The 20,097-nt window shown below is 35.1% G+C and overlaps 1 protein-coding gene across 1 annotated transcript in view; it reads right to left on the bottom strand.

Moving 5' to 3' along the window:
• LOC149423448 (nephrin-like) overlaps positions 1–20,097 on the bottom strand; it is a 71,809-nt gene that overhangs the window by 12,916 nt on the left and 38,796 nt on the right. Inside the window, exons 3-4 of the mRNA XM_089632240.1 lie at positions 15,893–16,285; positions 4,824–4,934 (exon numbers count right to left, since the gene is read on the bottom strand). Coding sequence (XP_089488366.1) covers positions 4,824–4,934; positions 15,893–16,285 — 504 coding nt within the window. The remainder of the gene's footprint in view (positions 1–4,823; positions 4,935–15,892; positions 16,286–20,097) is intronic.

The raw sequence follows: 20,097 nt of genomic DNA, 5'->3' as shown, positions 1-20,097 counted from the left end.
TCCTGCTGTAACCACTACTAATTTGCAAACAAATAACATCTGTGATATTATTGCTGAGATGAATGATCAAAATTTAAGGGAAAAAAATATTATAATATGTAACTTCCCCGAAAACAAAGCAATAACCCAGACTGATATTATGAAAGACGACACTACCAGCATAAAAAAAATCATTTTCGACCTGGACAACTGTACCAATTCTCTTGACCTGAAAGTTTACAGAATCGGGAAAAGGGATACTAATAAACCGAGGGGTGTAAAAGTCGAGTTCCCTGAGTCTAAATGGCCGAAAATCCTACTCGGCAAAAAACACTCGCTGAAAAATAACATCCGCATGTACCCTGACCAATCAGTTGCTCAAAGGAACTATCTAAATAATTTACGAATCGAACTTAAAAATAGGCAATCATCGGGTGAGCAAGACATTACAATCAAGTACCTACATTAATAATCACCCAACAATTGTAAAATTAAATCCAAAAAACTGACCCACAAACTAATAATATATTATCAAAATGTAAGAGGACTGAGAACGAAACTTCAAGAACTAAAATGTACATTACCAACGATGAATTACAAAATTTATGCCCTTACTGAAACATGGCTAAATGCTGACATAAACGATCAAGAACTAGGGTTTTTTGATCATTTCATTTACAGAAACGACAGATGTCAAAGTTCCAGCAATAAAACAAGAGGTGGCGGCGTACTATTGTCAGTATCAACCAAACTGAATTCGAAGAAACTGAAATGCCTTCACAAACATCTTGAACAAGTGTTTGTAATGGTTTCCTTAAAAAATGAAAAACTTACAATCGGTTGCACATATATACCACCATCCTCCGGCCTGCAAACATATAAGGAGCACCACCTTGAAGTTGAAACTATGCGAAGAAAATTTCCTAATGCTACATTTATTCTGATGGGTGACTACAACCTTCCAAATATTGTATGGGACATTGAGAACATCGCGTCCTCGAGTCCGGACAACATCAATCATGGCTCCCATGAAATTATAGAAATGTCGAACTTTTTAAATCTGCATCAGAAAAACCATGTGTACAACATCAATTCTCGTCTTCTCGATCTTGTCTTTACAAATTCTTCTAGTGTTAATGTGTATGCCTCTGATGAAATGATTCTTCCATTCGATAAATACCACCCCCTCTAATAATCAATTACCTCAATACTTATGTTAAGGTAATTGACCCCACGATTGTCAAGCGTAATTTTGAAAAAGCAGATTACTCAAAGATTATAGAATTTTTATGTACTTATAATTGGGCTTATGATCTCACTTGTAAAAGCTCAAGTTTAAATGAGGCCTTAGAATACTTTAACAAAGTAATTTATCAAGCAATCGATAGCTTTGTACCCCTACAAAAATATTAAACTTCTAAATACCCTAAATGGTTCGATTCTGAACTAATTAATCTAACGTGCGATAAAAAAATTGCCCACAAACATTATAAAACAAATAGAACGCTAGATAATTAAATCGCATTCTCCATTCTGCGTAAAGATTGTACTAGGAAATAGAAAGTATGTTTCAAGAAATATACCAACAATGTTGAAAAATCAATTTTAACAAATATTAATAAATTTTGGTATTACGCTAACTCATTTCGGAAAAATAACTCTAACTTTCCCGGTACAATTTTTTACGGGAAAAAAGTGGGTCATGACAAAAACGATATTGTAAATTTATTTACAGATTTCTTCAAGAGTGTATATGTTGATGACAATGACAACATATTATCTGATAAACCCCAATTTACCGAAAGCTCACTCAACTTGCATAACATCCATGTGGTAGTAAATGATGTTGTCACTTTTATCAAACAGCTGGATATCAGGTCGAATTCGGGGCCAGATATGATTTCCTCAATATTACTTAAAAACTGTATTCATGTTCTAGCTCTTCCTATTACTATAATTTTCAATTTATCCTTATCTACAGGTTGTTTTTCTGAAATTTAGAAAAGTAGTTTTATAACACCTATTTTTAAAAAAAGAGATAAATGTCAAATTGAAAATTATAGACCAATATGTATTATGTCATCACTACCTAAACTTTTAGAAAAGATTATATTGAGTAAAATCATGCATCAAATTAAACCAATTATATCAACATTTCAACATGGTTTTATGCCAGACAGATCTACGTCATCTAACTTATTGCTTTACGAAAATTTTATTTCTAATGCAATGTCCAAGGGTCTTCAAGTTGATACAATTTATACTGACTTTAGCAAAGCCTTTGATACTGTTTCTCATCGCATTTTAATGGTTAAATTAGAACACTTGGGAATAAGCGGCAACTTTCTCAAATGGCTTAGAAGTTACTTATCATACAGAAAATTATCTGTAAAAATTACCTCCACAACTTCTTACACTTTTTTTGCCTTAAGTGGGGTCCCCCAAGGACCAATTCTTTTCCTACTATTTATTAATGACATTTCACTAATTTTCGATAATATTCACTTTCTTCTATTCGCCGACGATCTAAAGATGTTTTAAATCGATGGGTAATTCTTCTGATTGTTTAACTCTACAAATGAACTTAAATAAACTTTATGAATCGTGCATCGTAAACAAATTACATCTTAATATCAACAAATGCCAAACGATCAGTTTCCATAGACCTAAAACCCCTTTATTATTCGACTACTCAATTAACAATGCCAATCTAAAAAGAGTCTTTGAATTCAATGACCTTGGAGTTATCTTTGACTCCAAATTACGCTTCTTTAATCACATTAATAGCATTACCAGTAAGGGATTACAAATGCTTGGATATATTCTCAGGAGCGCTAAAGACTTTAATAACATATAAAACTATAAAATTACTATACACGTCTCTGGTGAGAAGTCAGGTTGAATACAATTCAACCATTTGGTGTCCTCATTTCAACTCTCATTGTTTACAAATTGAAAAAATTCAAAATAAATTTTTACGTTTTATTGATTTCAAAATTGGTATTCCTATTATTGAAATCAATTATGTCAATTTACGCAGTAAACTTAACTTATCGAAATTATCTGAAAGGCGAAAAATATTTGATCTCCTTTTATTATATAAAATTGTTCATTCAAGGTTAAACTGCCCTGACACTATAAATTTGCTATCTTTACATATACCTCCAAAATATACTAGACGGAATATTTTATTTTACAACAATAACTTCGCTACGAATTCTGTGTTAGAAAGAATACATAGGTTGGGCAATGAACTAAGTGATGTCGCTGACATATTTAATTTAAACTTCAATTCATTTAAAGCCAAATTAGTCCACCACTTTTTGAATGTAAATAATGTATGAGAAATCATTCTATTTTATTTCGATTTTCTATTGTTTGTTTTATACTGTTGTTAAAAATGAAATTTGTAATTGTTATGTACTTAAAAGCCCAATAGGGCGTCAATAAATGAATAAATAAATAAGTGGAACAGAGTTGTAAAGGGTTATTACTTATAACTGTTACCTGTACCGGTGCTAAGTGGACGCTATTGGAGCAGTTCGCTCCGGGCGCCGAATAGCCAAAGCGCTAATAATACCCTACACCTAACAGCCACAGCACATCGCCCTTGAGATAATTTTTCATAAAAATGGCACTACACAAAAATAAAAATCATCATAATATTATTGATTACGGTAATCCAATAAACCAGGTAGGTGGGCGTTTATTTATTTGACAAACGGCGCCAAAAATTAAATCGCGCCTGGCACAATTTGGCTCAGGGCTGGCCCTGAATATTACATTACCATGCTCAGTTTGGGTGTTTCAACCTCTGTCAAACTTGATTGATGATCAAATCGACGGTTGCGCCATTTTGAATATTTGACTGCTGAACGGTCTGCTTTTCTACCACTTTTATTCTAATTATGATAAACTTTCAAACATAACAGTAAAACGACCACGCTTGACGGCTGATTACAAATTGATCAAAATGTGAAACGGTCTGAGAAACGGCGTTTAACGGGAACCGTTCAAATGTCAAATATTCAAAATGGCGCTGATTTGAACGCTCAGTCAAATATTAAGGAGGTTGAAACACCCCAATTGCAAAGTTTTTCTGTATCACATATTTCTGGAAAGTGTTGGAATATCCACTGACTAACTACCGGCATTAATTTCCGTCACCTAAGTTAATTCTCAAAGTTACCACTCTAGTGCATTAGCTAGTCTATGATTCATGTATTATAAAGCAGTGGCGGCTGGCCCTCGGGTCATACGGGCATTGACTCTGATTAAAAAAATTATTACTTATTGTTGGGTAGTAAGAGTTTCAGAGATGCACTGATAGAGGGCTGTGCATAGAGCTTGCGTGGAAGTCCGCAAGATGGTAGCTAGTAGCCAGTAGTCGCCAGGGCCAGTGAGAATGCTCCCAGACAAACTTACTGTTTCAGATCTAATTAGTCAGCTTCTAGTTAGGTCGACTATCGAGTCACCATTGTAATACGCGAAGTATTAATATCTCCCTGATTTATTTAATCTCATTCCACGACGAGTTGGAGAACTGTTTGTGGGAACACAACACTTACAAACAAATAAATTTATAAAGCGCCCAAAACGGTACAATGACAATAAATACACAAAAAATAAAGCACGGTTTTATGATCTCATGTTAGCACTGATCTACAACTTTTGGACCAATAGATCCACCTCTGAATATAACCTCTTCTAATAAAGTCAATATTAGTATTATAACATCAATACAAAATAGATTGATTTGATTCTGGTTCAATTTATATGACTTATTTCTTTGTTTTTGCAGCATTCCATTTTCTTTAAGAAAAAAACTATTGTGGAAGACTTACCTCCCTCAGAGGTGCAGAGTAGGTTTGGCGAATCTCCCTCGCGGTAGGGTCCCGCGCGGCCCTCGAGCACCCGGCCCGCCTCGTCCGTAACAACCGGTGCCCCTGCCGCCTCTGTAACACAACACACAATCCTACATTATTACCATATTATTACTAACGGTAGATTAAATAGTAAGTACCCACCGTTCCACTCTCTTCAGCCCCACAAAACACCCCATTTCAGGATACCATACTCTCCCATTGGCTTCATTCAGTTGGGATTCTAGCGAGATATTCGATAGCCTCAATTATTTGAAAGAGAACATGTTTCAAATAATTTGTATTATTCTATTTTTTGTTAGCACGTGAGTCTCAAATGCTCCCACCCATCTGGAGCCAGTGAGACTATTGCATCCTCAATTAAATAGAATAAAAGGATATGGGAAAGAGGAAGGTGTGGAAGTACACGAATCTTAATGATGAAAAATATTTCCAATTTATTGAGAATCTCTTCAAAATATTCGTATTCCGGTTTGAAACGGGATTGCAGGCCTTTAACGAATGAATTGATAGGTTTCACAATAAACTTTTATGAAACTACCAATCGGATTACCTATAATTTGAAGAGATTTTTAATAAATCTGCAATACTTTTTTCTCTCCGTTTAACTGGCTATTTAGATCTGGTCACCTACAATGGCCAAAGCGTGGAAAGTGCCACAAATATGTAGGTACCTATACTATATTTATATTATTTTTAATTGTAAAATAACACAAACTAATCAGATGAATTTAGTATGGATGCCGGAATTTCTTAATTATTCGGGATTATTCTCAATTCCTAAAATAAAGGTAATCTAATAACATTTTTTTTTAATTGTGATAATTCTAGTAGGCACAGCCGTAGGGAAAAGCCCACCATTCGCAAGCCAATTCATGCTTGAAATGGCTTCATCCTTGTTCAAGGACCAAGTCCTTCCATTACATTCTATTTCTCATATCCTTCTTGTCTCTACTTTCTTCAGCCTGAAAAATCAGCCGAATGTGCAAAAAGATGAGTTAGTGAAAAGTTACGGCGACAATCCGATCTATCACGGGTTATGATTGAGGGTAAATGAAAATATATATGCATTGTACCTACAGCGGTAGGTGCTTAAGTTGTTTAGATAAGGGTTCAAAAAGAAGAAGAAGATGGTTTAAATGGGGATATGTAAATACAAATGTTAGAGGGAGAGCGCTAGTACAAAAAAACTTATAATTATTTATTTTTTATGTGAAAACGCACAAGAGTCCCAAGTGCTCCCAGCCGTCTGGATGCAGTGAGACTACAGCATCACGTCATCATCATGTTGTGAGGCTGAAGGTAGTGGAGAGTAGAAGGAGATCTATTCAGATCTGGTCACCAAACACGGCAATAGCCATTTTAAGTAATATTTAAATTCTGAATGGTGGTCTTACACCAGGGTGATACTGACAGTATAGAACGTGTAGAACGTGCCGCAAATACACTATATATTGTTTTAAACGAGTTCTTTGTGAAATAAAACAAATTAATCAAATAAAATTTACTTGCAACCCACGACCTCCGGCTTGCTAGTCGAGACCGTCAAGAGGCCCTCAATTAATAGGCGTAGGCGAAAATATTTAATAAACCATGACTTATTTAAAATAGAGCAAATAACTCTAGAGAAATGTCTAAAGGAGAATTTAAAGAATCACTTAATTTTTTTCTGCCAATTTCCATCGTTAAATAACAGAACAAAATATATTTTTTTATAGTTTTCGGAGCATACATTGCGATGTTTTTCAGTCGAAAGAATTTCATATATGTAATTTATTTCTCAGTTAGTTCGGCAAATGTATGGAGTTTATTTTAAAATTTAACTAATAAATATTTTTTAAGAGGTTAAAACTAAAAAAAATTCAAGGGAAATATACTATAAATCGGTTTAAATTTGGAATGCGGGGTCTTTGGTTGGATTGTCTGCTTTGAAAAAAATGTTACCACTTTGGTGTAGAATCAACTCAAGCCTGTAATATTAAACGGTCACGGAAAGGTTAAGTTGGTGGCATTTCGGTTCTGGTTTATTTTTCAATTCAATTATATTATGGTTGAATGAATAAATCACAATTTACGAGACGACTTATATTTAGTGGACCTCTTAGTCCGAACGGGTGTTTAAAGAAATGGAAGATAATATGAATGGTGATTAGTACAATTAAAATTTAAAAATAATATAATAGAGACGCGTAACAAAATAACCATTACGCCGTTTCTCCCACAGGGTTAAGCAGATAGGATAGACAAATATCTCTGCCTCAGCGCAAACTATTTCCTTCATTCATATTCATACATTGTCCAATATATACTCGGACGGTGCTAATATAGAACATCCCGATATAATATGTTCTATAGTTTCCGGAAAAGCCAAACATTTTCTACACAAATCATCAATTTGTTTTGTATCTTTGATTATTTTTTTTTTATAGTGAATACCTCACAAGAGTCCCAACTGCTCCCGTCTGGAGCCAGTGAGACTATGGCATCCCCAATTGGGGGATGTTGTGAGGCTGAAGGTAAGTGGGGAAGGAAAAGAGGAAGGTGGGGAAGTACCTGGCTATTCAGATCTAGTCACTAAACACGGCTAAAGCCATTTGGAGCAACGTTTCAATTCTGAATGGTGGTCTTACACCAGGGCGATACTGGTAGTATCTTCCACTCTGGAACGTGCCGCAAATATACTATATATTATTTTAATTAATTAATTGTGAAATAACACAAATTAATCAAATAAAATTTATTTGCGCACGCCGGGTTCGAACCCGCGACCTTCGGAATGGCAGTCCAATGCGTTACCACTGGACTATGCCGGCCGTCAAATGACCGTCTCAAGTATTTGTTACTTTTGATTAAGCCATCACTGATTAACTTCAGCGTCATAATATTCTCTTTACACTCATCCGTCTCTCCTTAGACGCTCAAATCATCTAAGCGTCCCTTTCTTAAGCTCCCGTATTCCGATTTTTTACTGTTTTATATCACATTTCTCTTGAACACGCTTTTGAGTTCCTAAAACAAAATGTAATTACTAAAGATATGGCAAATTGTGGATCCGAAACGGTAATTATACGAAATTTTCTCGATAGAAGAAAATCGCAAAGTATTATTAAAAATTATTAACACACTTTGTTCACTTATTTTATATGTTATAGGTATTAAAAAAATCACAGTCTATCTTTAAATGCAACTTAGGCATTTGTCGAGAGATTTTTCGTGGTTTATTAAATATTTTCACATATTGCCGCGCTCCTTCCAAAATTCGTATTTACATAATACTCCCTTTCAAACCATCTTCTTCTTTTTTTTTTGAACGCCAACCATCACGCTCACATCAGCCTTGCATTATTATTATTTTTTTTATCAAGACGATGCACTACGTAGCAATTCAAAATCATGTGTTTTTGGTTTGAAAATTTGGTCACCTAGAAATGTTTCAGATGCTTTAATTAAATATTGCGAGTACAATACATCTTGGCCTTTGAAATTATCGAGTATTTTAAAGATAAGTCTTTTTATAAGCCCAGAAAAAAATAATGTATAAGGCCTATGAAAACCGCTTTATAGTTCAAAATCTCCTACTTAAGAACCCTTTAAATGATTTTATTGTAATGTGGCAAATTAAGTTATTTATAAAATGATCGGAAAAAATAAATATTTATGACTGAACATCCACAAAATAAAATAAAAGGCACTTATTGGCCATGTTTTTTTCTTGCATAAATCAAAACAGGCGGATAGTGTTAAGCGGGAATTTAAACCTTATCGCCATCTACGTAAGGGGTGTTATTGATAGCGGCTCGATTTAAAATATAAAACTATGTAGTGCATCGTCTTAAAGGAAAAAGTACATATAAATAATAAGGTTTACAATTACAATGACAATATTTAATACTACTCTTCCAGAGAAGCATTAGCTTGTGGTTGGAAGAAAAGTGTACATTATATTATTGTAGGTTTTACATTTTGTATTTTACGCATTCTTTCCAAATCTCCAAATATAACACGGTCATTTAAAAACGTCTCAGTTTTCTCATGTCTACTGTATTTAGTCTATTATCATCCTTACTCTGCCAGTGTCACGCCCCACTGATATACATCAGAGTTTGTATCAGCACTCCAACTAGGCCAGTGCAATTAGCGCCAAAAAGGGGGTCGCGATCGAAGTAATTCCGGTAGTCCCAATTTTTTTATATGTTATATAAACTGATCCCCTGATATAAAATCTGAGTTTCCGACCTTGGCGCACCTGTGCTCGCGCCGCCATTTTGAAAAAACTGGCCGAAATCGGGCAAAAATCTAGTTTTTCGCAAATATCTCATTTCCAATGCAAATTTCGGCTAAAATATCTTAACAAGTATAATAGAACATAAAATAACCTACAACTTTTGTAAAAACAAATTTCTTTTATCTCTAATAGGTACTGAAGTAGAAAGTCGTAAAGGTGCGTATATTTTTGAAAAAACAGGTTTTTTGCGCGACAAATTTTGTTTTTTTATAAATACCTCGTTTCCAGTGGAATTTCATGAAAATATTATTGATACCAATTATGTAGAACATAAAATTTCAAACAAAGCTGTGCAGTTTTTATGTTTATATAGTTTTTTTAACGATATAAAGAATAAACAAATCTAGGTAGGTACGCACAAAAAATCTATCACGGTTTATTATCACGTTATTAGATTTTTGTTTGCATTTTTAAATACATTCATCTATAAATTTACTAGAGGGCACTTCAGTATGGGGGGGGGCTACCTCCCACCCCTCTACTCCTCCCCTCCGGTTCCCTTCACAGACAGTTCCATCCTTCGTTGGACTGCTGGATTCGTTTATCTGCATAACATTTGTGAGGGTATCGAGTCATTCTGTGGGATTGAATCTCAGAACGTCAGAGCAACATGTAGAGATGAGGCCTACAAGAATTAAGAGGGATGATCGAGACGTTAAAACTCTCATTGATTGGTTTGCTTTCCATGAACCATTTCCTAAAACAAACGTGATTATGTCTATTAGCAGTGGCACAATCGGGGATAGCAAAGTCACTTGTCACATGGCTGAAAAGATGGGGAAATTAGCTATGTCTAAAGTTATCAACCAGAACTTTGGAAACCTACACTTAAAACGTAATGATGCGATAGTTTCTCTTGCGGCGGTGACCAGCAGTGTCAAAAATCAGGGTGTGACTATGGCAATAGATTCATTAATGCTATTCAATATGAACTCTCTCCTGTACCATTGTCTCTTTTCTCAGAGGAAGGCATGCGCAAAGGAACGAAGTCTATATTTTATTCATCATTCAACCCTCTACCAAATAATACAGAACTGGGAAGCAGTAAAATACATGTAATTGATGGAGGATATTTAATGCACAAAGTTGTATGGGGTCGTGCTCAACCTTTTTCAGTAATTTTCCAGCAATATGTCAGGTATGTACAAAAGCATTATGGATCCAATGCAGTAGTGGTATTCGATGGATACCCAGATTCTATGGAAAATAAAAGCACTAAAGGGGTGGAAAGAGCACGGCATGCCAGAGTTACAACTTCTGCTGAAGTTTTGTTTTTTGAAAGCATGCACCCACAAGTGCCACAGGAAAAGTTTCTGGGAAATGATAAGAACAAGTCTCGTTTTATTTCTCTACTCAGAACCTCACTTGCACGATCCCACATAACGACAGTACAAGCTGATGAGGATGCTGACGTTCTCATAGTGAACACAGCAAATTCGTTGTCATCTCAACATGATGTAGTCAGGATATTGATCTGCTGGTACTCCTCACAGCTCTCTCACCTCCCAACGTATATTACCAAAAAGTTGGAAAAGGTAAATCACCTAACGCGTTGTACTCGAACAAATGTTTTAAATACATTGAAATAGTTGAAAACATTTTATTCCTTCATGGCATAAGTGGTTGCGATACAACTGGAGCTCCGTTCGGTCAAGGCAAACACAAATTTTGTAATATTCTTCTCAAGAACCACTCAGTGAATGAACTTGTTCGTGTATTTCAAGACCCAAAAGCAAAGACAGAAACAATCACTTTGGCTGCCGAACAACTATTAGCACTTTTGTATGGCGGCAACGAGATTTCAAATTTGGAAAATTTAAGGTAGGTACATCATTTTTGTCAAAGGAGTAAAAAAGAACAAATTCAATTTATCCAGGCTACCACCCACCAAAGATGCAGTCCAGCAACACGCTTCAAGAACATACTTGCAAGTGCAGACTTGGCTTGGTCACGATAAAGATCCGACTGAATGGGGGTGGAAAAAGGATGCTGTTGGGTTACTTACTCCAGTAACAATGTTGAAGGAAGCTGCACCTCAGGCCTTGCTGAACTTTATATCATGTCAATGCAAAAAAGGTTGCGCTAGAAAGTGCACCTGCAGAAAGTCGGGTTTGAAATGTTCCCTACTCAGCATTCATTGCAATAGCAACTCCTGCGAGAATGCTGTAGAAGCCTTCGTTGATGACGATGACGAGGAATATGATGACCCAGTCGCCACAAATTTGGGTGATGAGACAGATGAAGAAGCTATTCAGGGCCAGAAGTAAAAAACTATAGTCAATGGCTCGTACTTCTGTCTAAACTGATCTACCATTAATTTTATTTTTTGTTATGCTGACAACTTAACTAATAAAGAAAAGAATGTCAATAAATGTTAATTTTACGAAAATACCAATTTTTTATCTTTTTTATGTACCTTATAATCTTAATTGTATTAATAATCTTAAATGTATGTTGTGATTACGTTGATAGGCATGTCAGACCAAGCTGCGAGCACAAATGTAGTGGCTTGGCCAATTTTAGTGGTCTTCCCATTGGGAATGTATGGCGACCGATATGCTGAAATAGTCTATCTACTATATTTATAGCTAGGTCTGACACAGGCATGACGATTCTTGTCAACGTATATGTTCTTAGAACAATAATTGTTAAAGAAAAATAAAATCAAGGAACGCCAAGTTTAAAACACCTAACCTCTGTTTTAATTTTTGGCCTGGTTTTGGTGGATTAGAGTTTGGATACGTAATAGAGATAAAAAATAAAAATTATATACATATTTCTTTAACGAAATTTTATTTTCTACAAAATTATTATCAATAAATTTTTCACAAAATTGTACTGGAAACGAGGTATTTATAAAAAACCAAACCTAGTCGCGCAAAAAACTTATTTTTTCAAAAATGTACGCACCTTTACGACTTTCTACCTCGGTACCTATTAGAGATAGAAGAAATTTGTTTGTACAAAAGTTGTAGGTTATTTTATGTTCTATTATACTTTTTAAGATACTTTAGCCAAAATTTGCATTGAAAATGAGATATTTGGGAAAAACTAGATTTTGGCCCAATTTTGGCCAGTTTTTTCAAAATGGCGGCGCGAGCACAGGTGCGCCAAGGTCGGAAACTCAGATTTTACATCAGGGGATCAGTTTATATAATATATAAAAAAATTGGGACTACCGGAATTACTTCGATCGCGAATCGCTAATTGCACTGGCCTAAACTCTGTGAACACTATAATAATATACCCAATGAAATGAATATACAGACGTCATTACCAACAAACGATTCCAGGGAACACTATAATAATATAATATATTATACTTAGCCTTTCCACCTAAACGGCGATATAGGTTTAGTGAGGGTATATTATAAGGTACGATACCGTAGGTAGGTTCCTACCATTACTCAATCAGTCTAACATTTTCCGATGTAATCTGTTTTAGATACCTGGATTTCGCACTACGCCCACACAATTTACGTTCAAGCTAATTTTGCCGTGATATAGCTACCTATCTACAGAGGCGTGCGGTCCATTTAGGCACATAAGCACTGCCTACGTGGAGAAAAATGAGTAGATATTGCTAATTTATTAAGAATCTCATCAAATTATTATTTATTAAGTATTCATGAACCTGCATCTGCGACCTCTTGCGGCCCAATTTTTATTCTTGATTTGTACTCCTTAAATTTTGTATTAGTTTTACATCTGGAGAGAGGGATGTTGTGGAGTTTTGTTGCAAAATACCTCTAGTTTCTTTGTCCGAATGTGGTTTTATAACACGGAATGTATTTTATGTAACTTTGATTTAATCTAGTTTGATGGATAGGCGGTCTGGTAGATGATTCCGTATATTTGAAAAGTTTCAATAAATTATTTTTGGCATATATTTGTTGCACATTTGGTTCATGACACTATAGGAAATTTCCATCGAAGGCTGTCTTTTGGATTCTTTCGGTATGGTCTTTATGATTCCTTTTTGAATTGTATTCAGATTATGTATGTCTAGCAGATCCCCATCCCGGGTTTATTTAACACATTTTTAAGATTTTTAAAGAAACGTAATGTGTGAAAAGAAATGTATAATGTGTAATAATCCCAACCAATGTAGACTAAAACCAACAGCATAGGCATTCTTAGCAAAAACTTATCACGACCCTAGTCTTTTAATATCAGATAATTTCCTGTTTTTCTATTGCCTACCCTGATTAAAAACTCAGCGCACGCCATTGTGTACCTGTGTAGAACTGTAATAGTTTTTTGATATATTGAACATGCGTTGAAATGAAATTACAATATTATATCCCATCAGTAAAGCTTTTAAACATATTATAGGAGTTTTACGGGAGATTTATTATACACGGAGAAAAATGAGTACCTACAACTTTTGTTATCAAGATACTTTTGAAAATGTGACTTAATGACCATCAAACGTCAGCCAACGTTTCGGACAGCATTGCAGTGTCCATCACCAGGGCAGATGTGTAACTTAAAAAAAATAACAAATTACACATATGCCCTGATGATGGATACTGCAATGCTGTCCGAAACGTTGGCTAAAGAAGGAGGTAGCGCAACACGGCATAATACCCCAAAAACAAATCACCATAATAATTTACAACAATCTCAAATCATACCTTCATTAAACACAGGTTACAGACACAACCAAAATGAGTATTTTTAAAATTATTAATTTACATTTACATGTCATTTTTTTGCCACAACAACGAGTGTAATAAACCAAAGGTCACATTATTGAGAATATTCTATCAGTTATTTCTCAAGTTTTCCTTCACCATTTACGTTAATTAAGATTTTAATATCATAACCATTTCATAAAGGCCACTATGCAACCCGATGGTTGTCCCCAATCTATTATTTATTCTATGTTTAACCTTATTTTGCTACGAAACATCAATAGCCGTGGAGTCACGTTTTGCCATATTTTATGCCACCGAATGACACGATCTAAAAAACTTTTACTTTGCTTGCGTTCAAAATTAAATTTTTTTCGTTGCATGTGTTCGTTTGTAATATTAAAATCTAAAAGGGTATTTCATCTGCTTTCAAAAACAGTATTTAATTTTTGGATACGTGAAAAAAACGAATGTATTTTAATTTGAATGTGTAGCGGGAATATTTCCACTATAATCTGACTTAGTTTGTAACTAAAATGATGCTGTATTGTAGAGTTAAGATTTTTTAAATCAACGGGATTCACACTTTTCTAGATACATAAAAATAAATAATTTTATGGAAGAAAATTAGAAAAACAGAATCATGTTGCACCCTTTATTAGCTGTATAAAATATTTACAAAAGTAAAGTGAATATTTTCAGAAAACATCCCTTTTAAAGTAAATTATTTACTCTCGAGTCAGTTACTAAACTCTTGTTTTAAGTATTCTCTGTGAAGAATTTTATTAAAATAACAGTGTATAGTGACATAAAGAAATATGCTTCTGCCTGGAATTGTTCAAGAGTACAATTATACTTTTTCCACTGGAGGTCCTACTTTTAAGAATGCATTAAAAGGTTTTCGAAATAATTAATTAACGTACAAATATTTTATTTGTCGTTAGGGTTAAAGAAACCCTAAATTATTGAAGAATTATTGGAATGATCAGATTTTTTATCCGTACAAACCCCCTTTAGAACCCGGAAGGTTAACTGTTTAATGTCATTAAGTAAAGTTAAAAAAATGATTGTGAGCTGAATTTTCATTTCTAGGCTTCGTAAGCTTGTAAAAGAGTTGGTTGGTATTTTCAAGTCCATTTTACAGAAATGTTAATTTGAATTAATACCGTTACTTTGGGCAGACCGTCATGCGTCAGTCAAAAGATTAATACCTGTCTTCCTTTCGTATTTAATCAACTTCTTTCCTACGTAATACCTGTCTTAATAACCTTTCCTTTGTTTTATACTAAACGTATTATGTTCAAAGTAATTGATTCATCTTTACTTTCATTTAAAACATTCTTCAATCTGGTAAAAATGAGAATATTTTGATATTCTTTATAATGTACTTTTGCCGCATAATATAACTCAATAATTATTTAAATAATTTAAAATGCTGTTGGTTACGATAATCGTATAAAACTGTGCAAGGGTCTTAACTCTACATGGGCCAGTAGGTCTATGGCATACCTAATTAGTAATTAGGGTATGTTGTGAGAATGAATGAAGTGGGGAAGGTGAAAAAAGTATGTTATTTTTCAGCAAACGCGATATTATGTTAACTTTTTGCTGCACAAAACAGCTTTCTTTTAAAAATACCAGAAAATCAATCACTTTAATTGTTATAACATTGAAATTTTCGCGTTGTTCTGGTAAAATTAAGAATTTGGCCTGAAAATCGCGTTATTGCATGATTGAATTTTACAGGTTTAACACATAACTCAATTCAATTAAATGTTTCACCGCAATTTTCCTAATATAATAAAAGTAAAGAGCGTAACATTATAAAATACTTATATTTAACTCTCTGCAGAATGTGTAATAGGTAAAGGACTGTGCATAAAATCAGTTGAAAGCTTGCTCACCTATAACTCTGTACAGAATATGTAATAGGTAAAGGACGGTGCATCAAATCAGTTGAAAACTTGCTCACATATAAATCTGTACAGAATATGTAATAGGTAAAAGACGGTGCATAAAATCAGTTGAAAACTTGCTCACATATAACTCTGTACAGAATATGTAATAGGAAAAGGACGGTGCGTAAAATCAGTTGAAAGCTTGCTCACCTATAACCTGAAGGCTGACCCTGGTGTTGCGTGTAGGCGAAGCCCTAAAGTCCGCCCTGCACCGATAGTCTCCTCGATCCGTCGTGGTGGCCGGCCGCAGAGCGAGCCTTGCCGTGAGCGGCGACCAGCGAGCGCGCCCGCCCCACGCCGACCAGTGCGCCCCCTCGTGTTCCAGCTCCGGCTCGCCCTCGTCCTGCTGGGCTTCCTCGTCCCCGGTCTCCTCCTCGCCGCGGCCGCTGCGCGCGTCCCAGCTGTAGATCGGTGTATCCTCGCGGTACCACACCACTAGCAGCACGGAGTCGTTGAGTTGGTGCGGGGAGATATCGCACGGCAGGTCTGCGGCGCCGCCCGCTAGAGCTTGCACCTGTACTGCCTCCTCTTCGGCAGTTATCACTGGAAAAATAATTTAACATCATTATTCACATGTCTAAATTCGAGGACAAAGCAAAGCATTATCATTTTTAATTATGAGCATTTTTTTAATGTCAGCTTAATCAAAATTATCTATCTGTAGAATAAAGAAAAACGCAAGAAGTTCATTGTGGGCGTGTTTCGTGATCCAAACATTTTCCCACTTTGAGCCTATATTTCGATACAAAAATGTGTTTTCGAAATTCAAATGGGATGGATGTACGTTTTCAGGGAGTGTAAGTGAAACAAAACGCTGAACGGTTGGGTTAAATGAGCATTTTCTTCCATTCAAATTTGTATGGAAGGCACCTTTAGAGTTATATTCTTTAATCTACGGTTTTAACACACCTAAAACTGAAATATTGAAAAAAGAACTACAACTTTATCGATTTGACAATATTTTCGTATTTATTGGTTTATTTAGATTTGACATACTCGATGATAATTGTTTTTGCTTATTACAAGCATATTCAGGTATAAAATTAAACAGTTAAGATGCTGGTACTAAGCGGTCGGTTAAAAAATATTAAATAAATTAAAAAAAATGTGGTTTTATTAATTTACTTTTTATGTGAACACCGTCCAAAAGTCCCAAAAACCCAACGGTCCCAACCAGCGGGATCATGACAATCCCAATAATTTATAAAGTATTTTCAGAATAAAAAGGAAAATTTCCTAGAAGCAGCTAATTTACTTGTTCTCTTCATTAAAAATGCGTGCGGTGAGCTCTTGTATCATGAAAATAGAATAGTTATTTGCTCAGAATTTTCAAGTCAAATTATAAACTATTTTCTGCGCTCATTATCATGTCCATCTTGAGCTATGGAGCTTTATTATATTTTGTTAAAAAAATTATTCAAGGTTCCACATTGTTTGTCTCAAATTATTATTTTTATAGGAAAAAGACAATAGAATATCGAGAAAAGCCGGGTAGCGACTATGTAAAAAAATCATTTTATTTACATCGATAATATTAAATGTTGTGCGTAAAACCACATCAATTTTAAATATGTTTATATTCAGCTTAGTGGCTAATTTCATATTGGTTATAAACAGCGTCCAAAAAAAGATGTTACTCATAGGATTTGTAAGAAGGTACTAAAGTACCTACCTATTTAATTATAGACCATGTAATAACATGATCGGTCGGTAGCCGAGTTGACATCGCGTTTGGGTCCCACCCAGGCGTAGTGTGTTCAATTCCTCGGCTGGCTATGTCCTCCATCACAACACAAGCAACATTTTCAGCTTACTGTGGTGGTATTTGGAGATTTTCAAATATTGTCAGGTTATTCTTCACCCGGGAATGTTTGACTTTCTTTTATATAAAAAAAATAATATTCAGAATTTAAAATAAGGAAAGAAACGTCACTATCTCACCGACAACTCTTTTTTCAAACTTTGTTCAGTTAGGTAGATACCATTTTATTGAAAAACTCAGTCAAAGTTGGCCACCTAGTAGAAATAAGGATTGATTGAATAATAAAGTGGATAAAGTGGATTTTCGAAAACGGTAATCAGTCAACTATCTAGTTAAAATTAACCACCTAGTCAAAGTTAGCCAACTAGTCAATAGGGCTTGCTTGAATAATAAAGTGGATTCAGCAGGTTTTCGAAACCAGGAACGAAACCTACAAACAAATTTACAAACAGAAGAAATGCCAAACGGTAGAGTTAAGATAGGACTTTGCTTTGCTCAACACAAATACACGAAATATTATAAAATTAAGACGGGTCGTTTTATAGAAATCGAACAATTAAGAAATTTTTTAAATTAAAATACAAGTGAAAGTTCTGTTATTGTTTTAAATAGATTACATACATGTAACTCTTATGCTGCGTTAGCTGATGTTTTTAATATGAAAGATTGTTTTATGAAGCTGTACTAATTAAACATTTTAACATTGCATATTTTAACGACACCGTAAAACAGTTTTTGTTTTTGCTTTGTTTGGTTTTTGTTTCTTCTCCATTTCATTCATTAACTTTAAACTAATGTATTTTACACGAAATAAAAGTCGGTCGTGAAGGTCACTGTGTTTATTGGTGAGTCAGTTTGCCGTGATGGGAGTTGACGTAGGACAGATGAATTCACCGGATACTGGCTGTGATGTGCTGGTCAAGCGCGGGTCAGTGAGTCGACGCCGCGCCGGGGGCTGTTGACCGGGACTCGATGACTGTCAGGCACTGGCGATCTGGGTAATCAATACTCCAGTGCTGACGAGAGGGCCGAAGGTGCGGCGGACTTTGTAGGCAGTTGAGCGGGAGCGGCGTAGACCAGTGAGGATGCTGCGTGTCCTCGTGGTGGTCATGGCGGCGTCGAAGAAGCGCTGGTCAGAGACGCTGGAACCAGGGCGCTTGTAATCCGAGTAGCGCTGGCCAGGGACGGCGATCTGGGCCAAGGCGCTAAGATGATGTCCCGATGGAGTCCATGATTGTACGGGCGAAGCCGGGTAAATTGTCCTTTGCGCTAGTCAGAGGAGCGCGGGTTATCACTCGTTGATTCTTGTTAAATGACTGCGGACTGATGACTGACTGACTGACTCGCTGCGTCGGGCTTATTTATACTGTTTGGCCGGTGACAACAGTAGGTAGTGAATTGCAACTAAATTCGAGGCACTCGCTCAGTCTGGGCCTTTCGAGAAATTTCGGGGGCGCGGCAATTATGCCTAGGCGGTAGACTCGAACCTTCTGGCGAGTTCTCGTAATGTGAAAGACGGACTGCGACGTATTGTCGCCGGTAGATACTTGAAGCAGGTAGGTTGCTTTGTTTTGATTTCGGCTGCAAGTACGTACCTAAGTAGCGTCGAGCTGCTTATTATAAATGATTCAATGGATTCTTCTCGATGCTACAAACTTATAATAAACAATACCATAAACTTCAAATTCTTATTAAATCGACTTTTACTAGTTTCTTAAACCTCATCTGTGAGGGGCTCATTAAAATTTTAAAAAAGATATTTACTAATGATAAGATTTCTCTGGATAAAATTATTTTAAAAACAGATGTTTTAACAGATTAGTTAGCGATATAATTCATTTTCGAGGATCTTTATTAACGATAGGCGTAAATTTAATAGATTCAGTTTTATCTTAGAACTCGTAGTAGATTGGTAATTCTAACTAAAACTCAGGTTGATAAAAGTTATCTACGGACCCACAATTACCAAAAAATAAACTGGCCGATTTGAAAAATGTTCGAGTTTCTCGCAAAAATATTAAAGATTATAATTTTCTTCAACAAAGTAAATTTTTCCTAATATTTTTTTGTAATGAAGTATGGAGAGAATTGTTTTTTTTTGTTTTTGAATAAGCTGAAAAATTTGAACCAAATCTATTTATTTAAAAAATTAAATGGAGTTATACGAATTAAACACAAAAACAATAAAATATAATCTATCTTTGTGAATTAAAAAAAATATTCGTTTGTTAAAAAATTCTTAAATCTTCGAATCATCTTCACCGATTGCTTTGATATTTTATATATCTATATCATTTATATGTCACTCTTGACAGATAAAAAACACATTTTTCATCTGTTGGACGTTAAAGCAACACTCGCAATTGTTTCTTTATCTGCACGGACAGACTAAGCCACAGCAACGCGTAGCGGGGTACAGTTAGTATGTAAATAAAAATTACTTCAATGCGAGGTTTAGGTTTAAGGTTTTAAAAGAGTAATTTCAACAATTTATGTTTTCTTAAATTAGTGTCAATATCAGTGGTGCTGGGAACGTTTGAACTTTTCAAGTGACAAATTGTACTAATGTTTGGGCATATATTTTTTGTAACTA

Source organism: Hesperophylax consimilis, chromosome 5, assembly GCF_061612785.1.
Source record: "Hesperophylax consimilis isolate HC1 chromosome 5, BYU_Hcon_1.0, whole genome shotgun sequence".
Classification (NCBI taxonomy): domain Eukaryota; kingdom Metazoa; phylum Arthropoda; class Insecta; order Trichoptera; family Limnephilidae; genus Hesperophylax; species Hesperophylax consimilis.
This window is presented reverse-complemented; position numbering and strand designations above follow the sequence as displayed.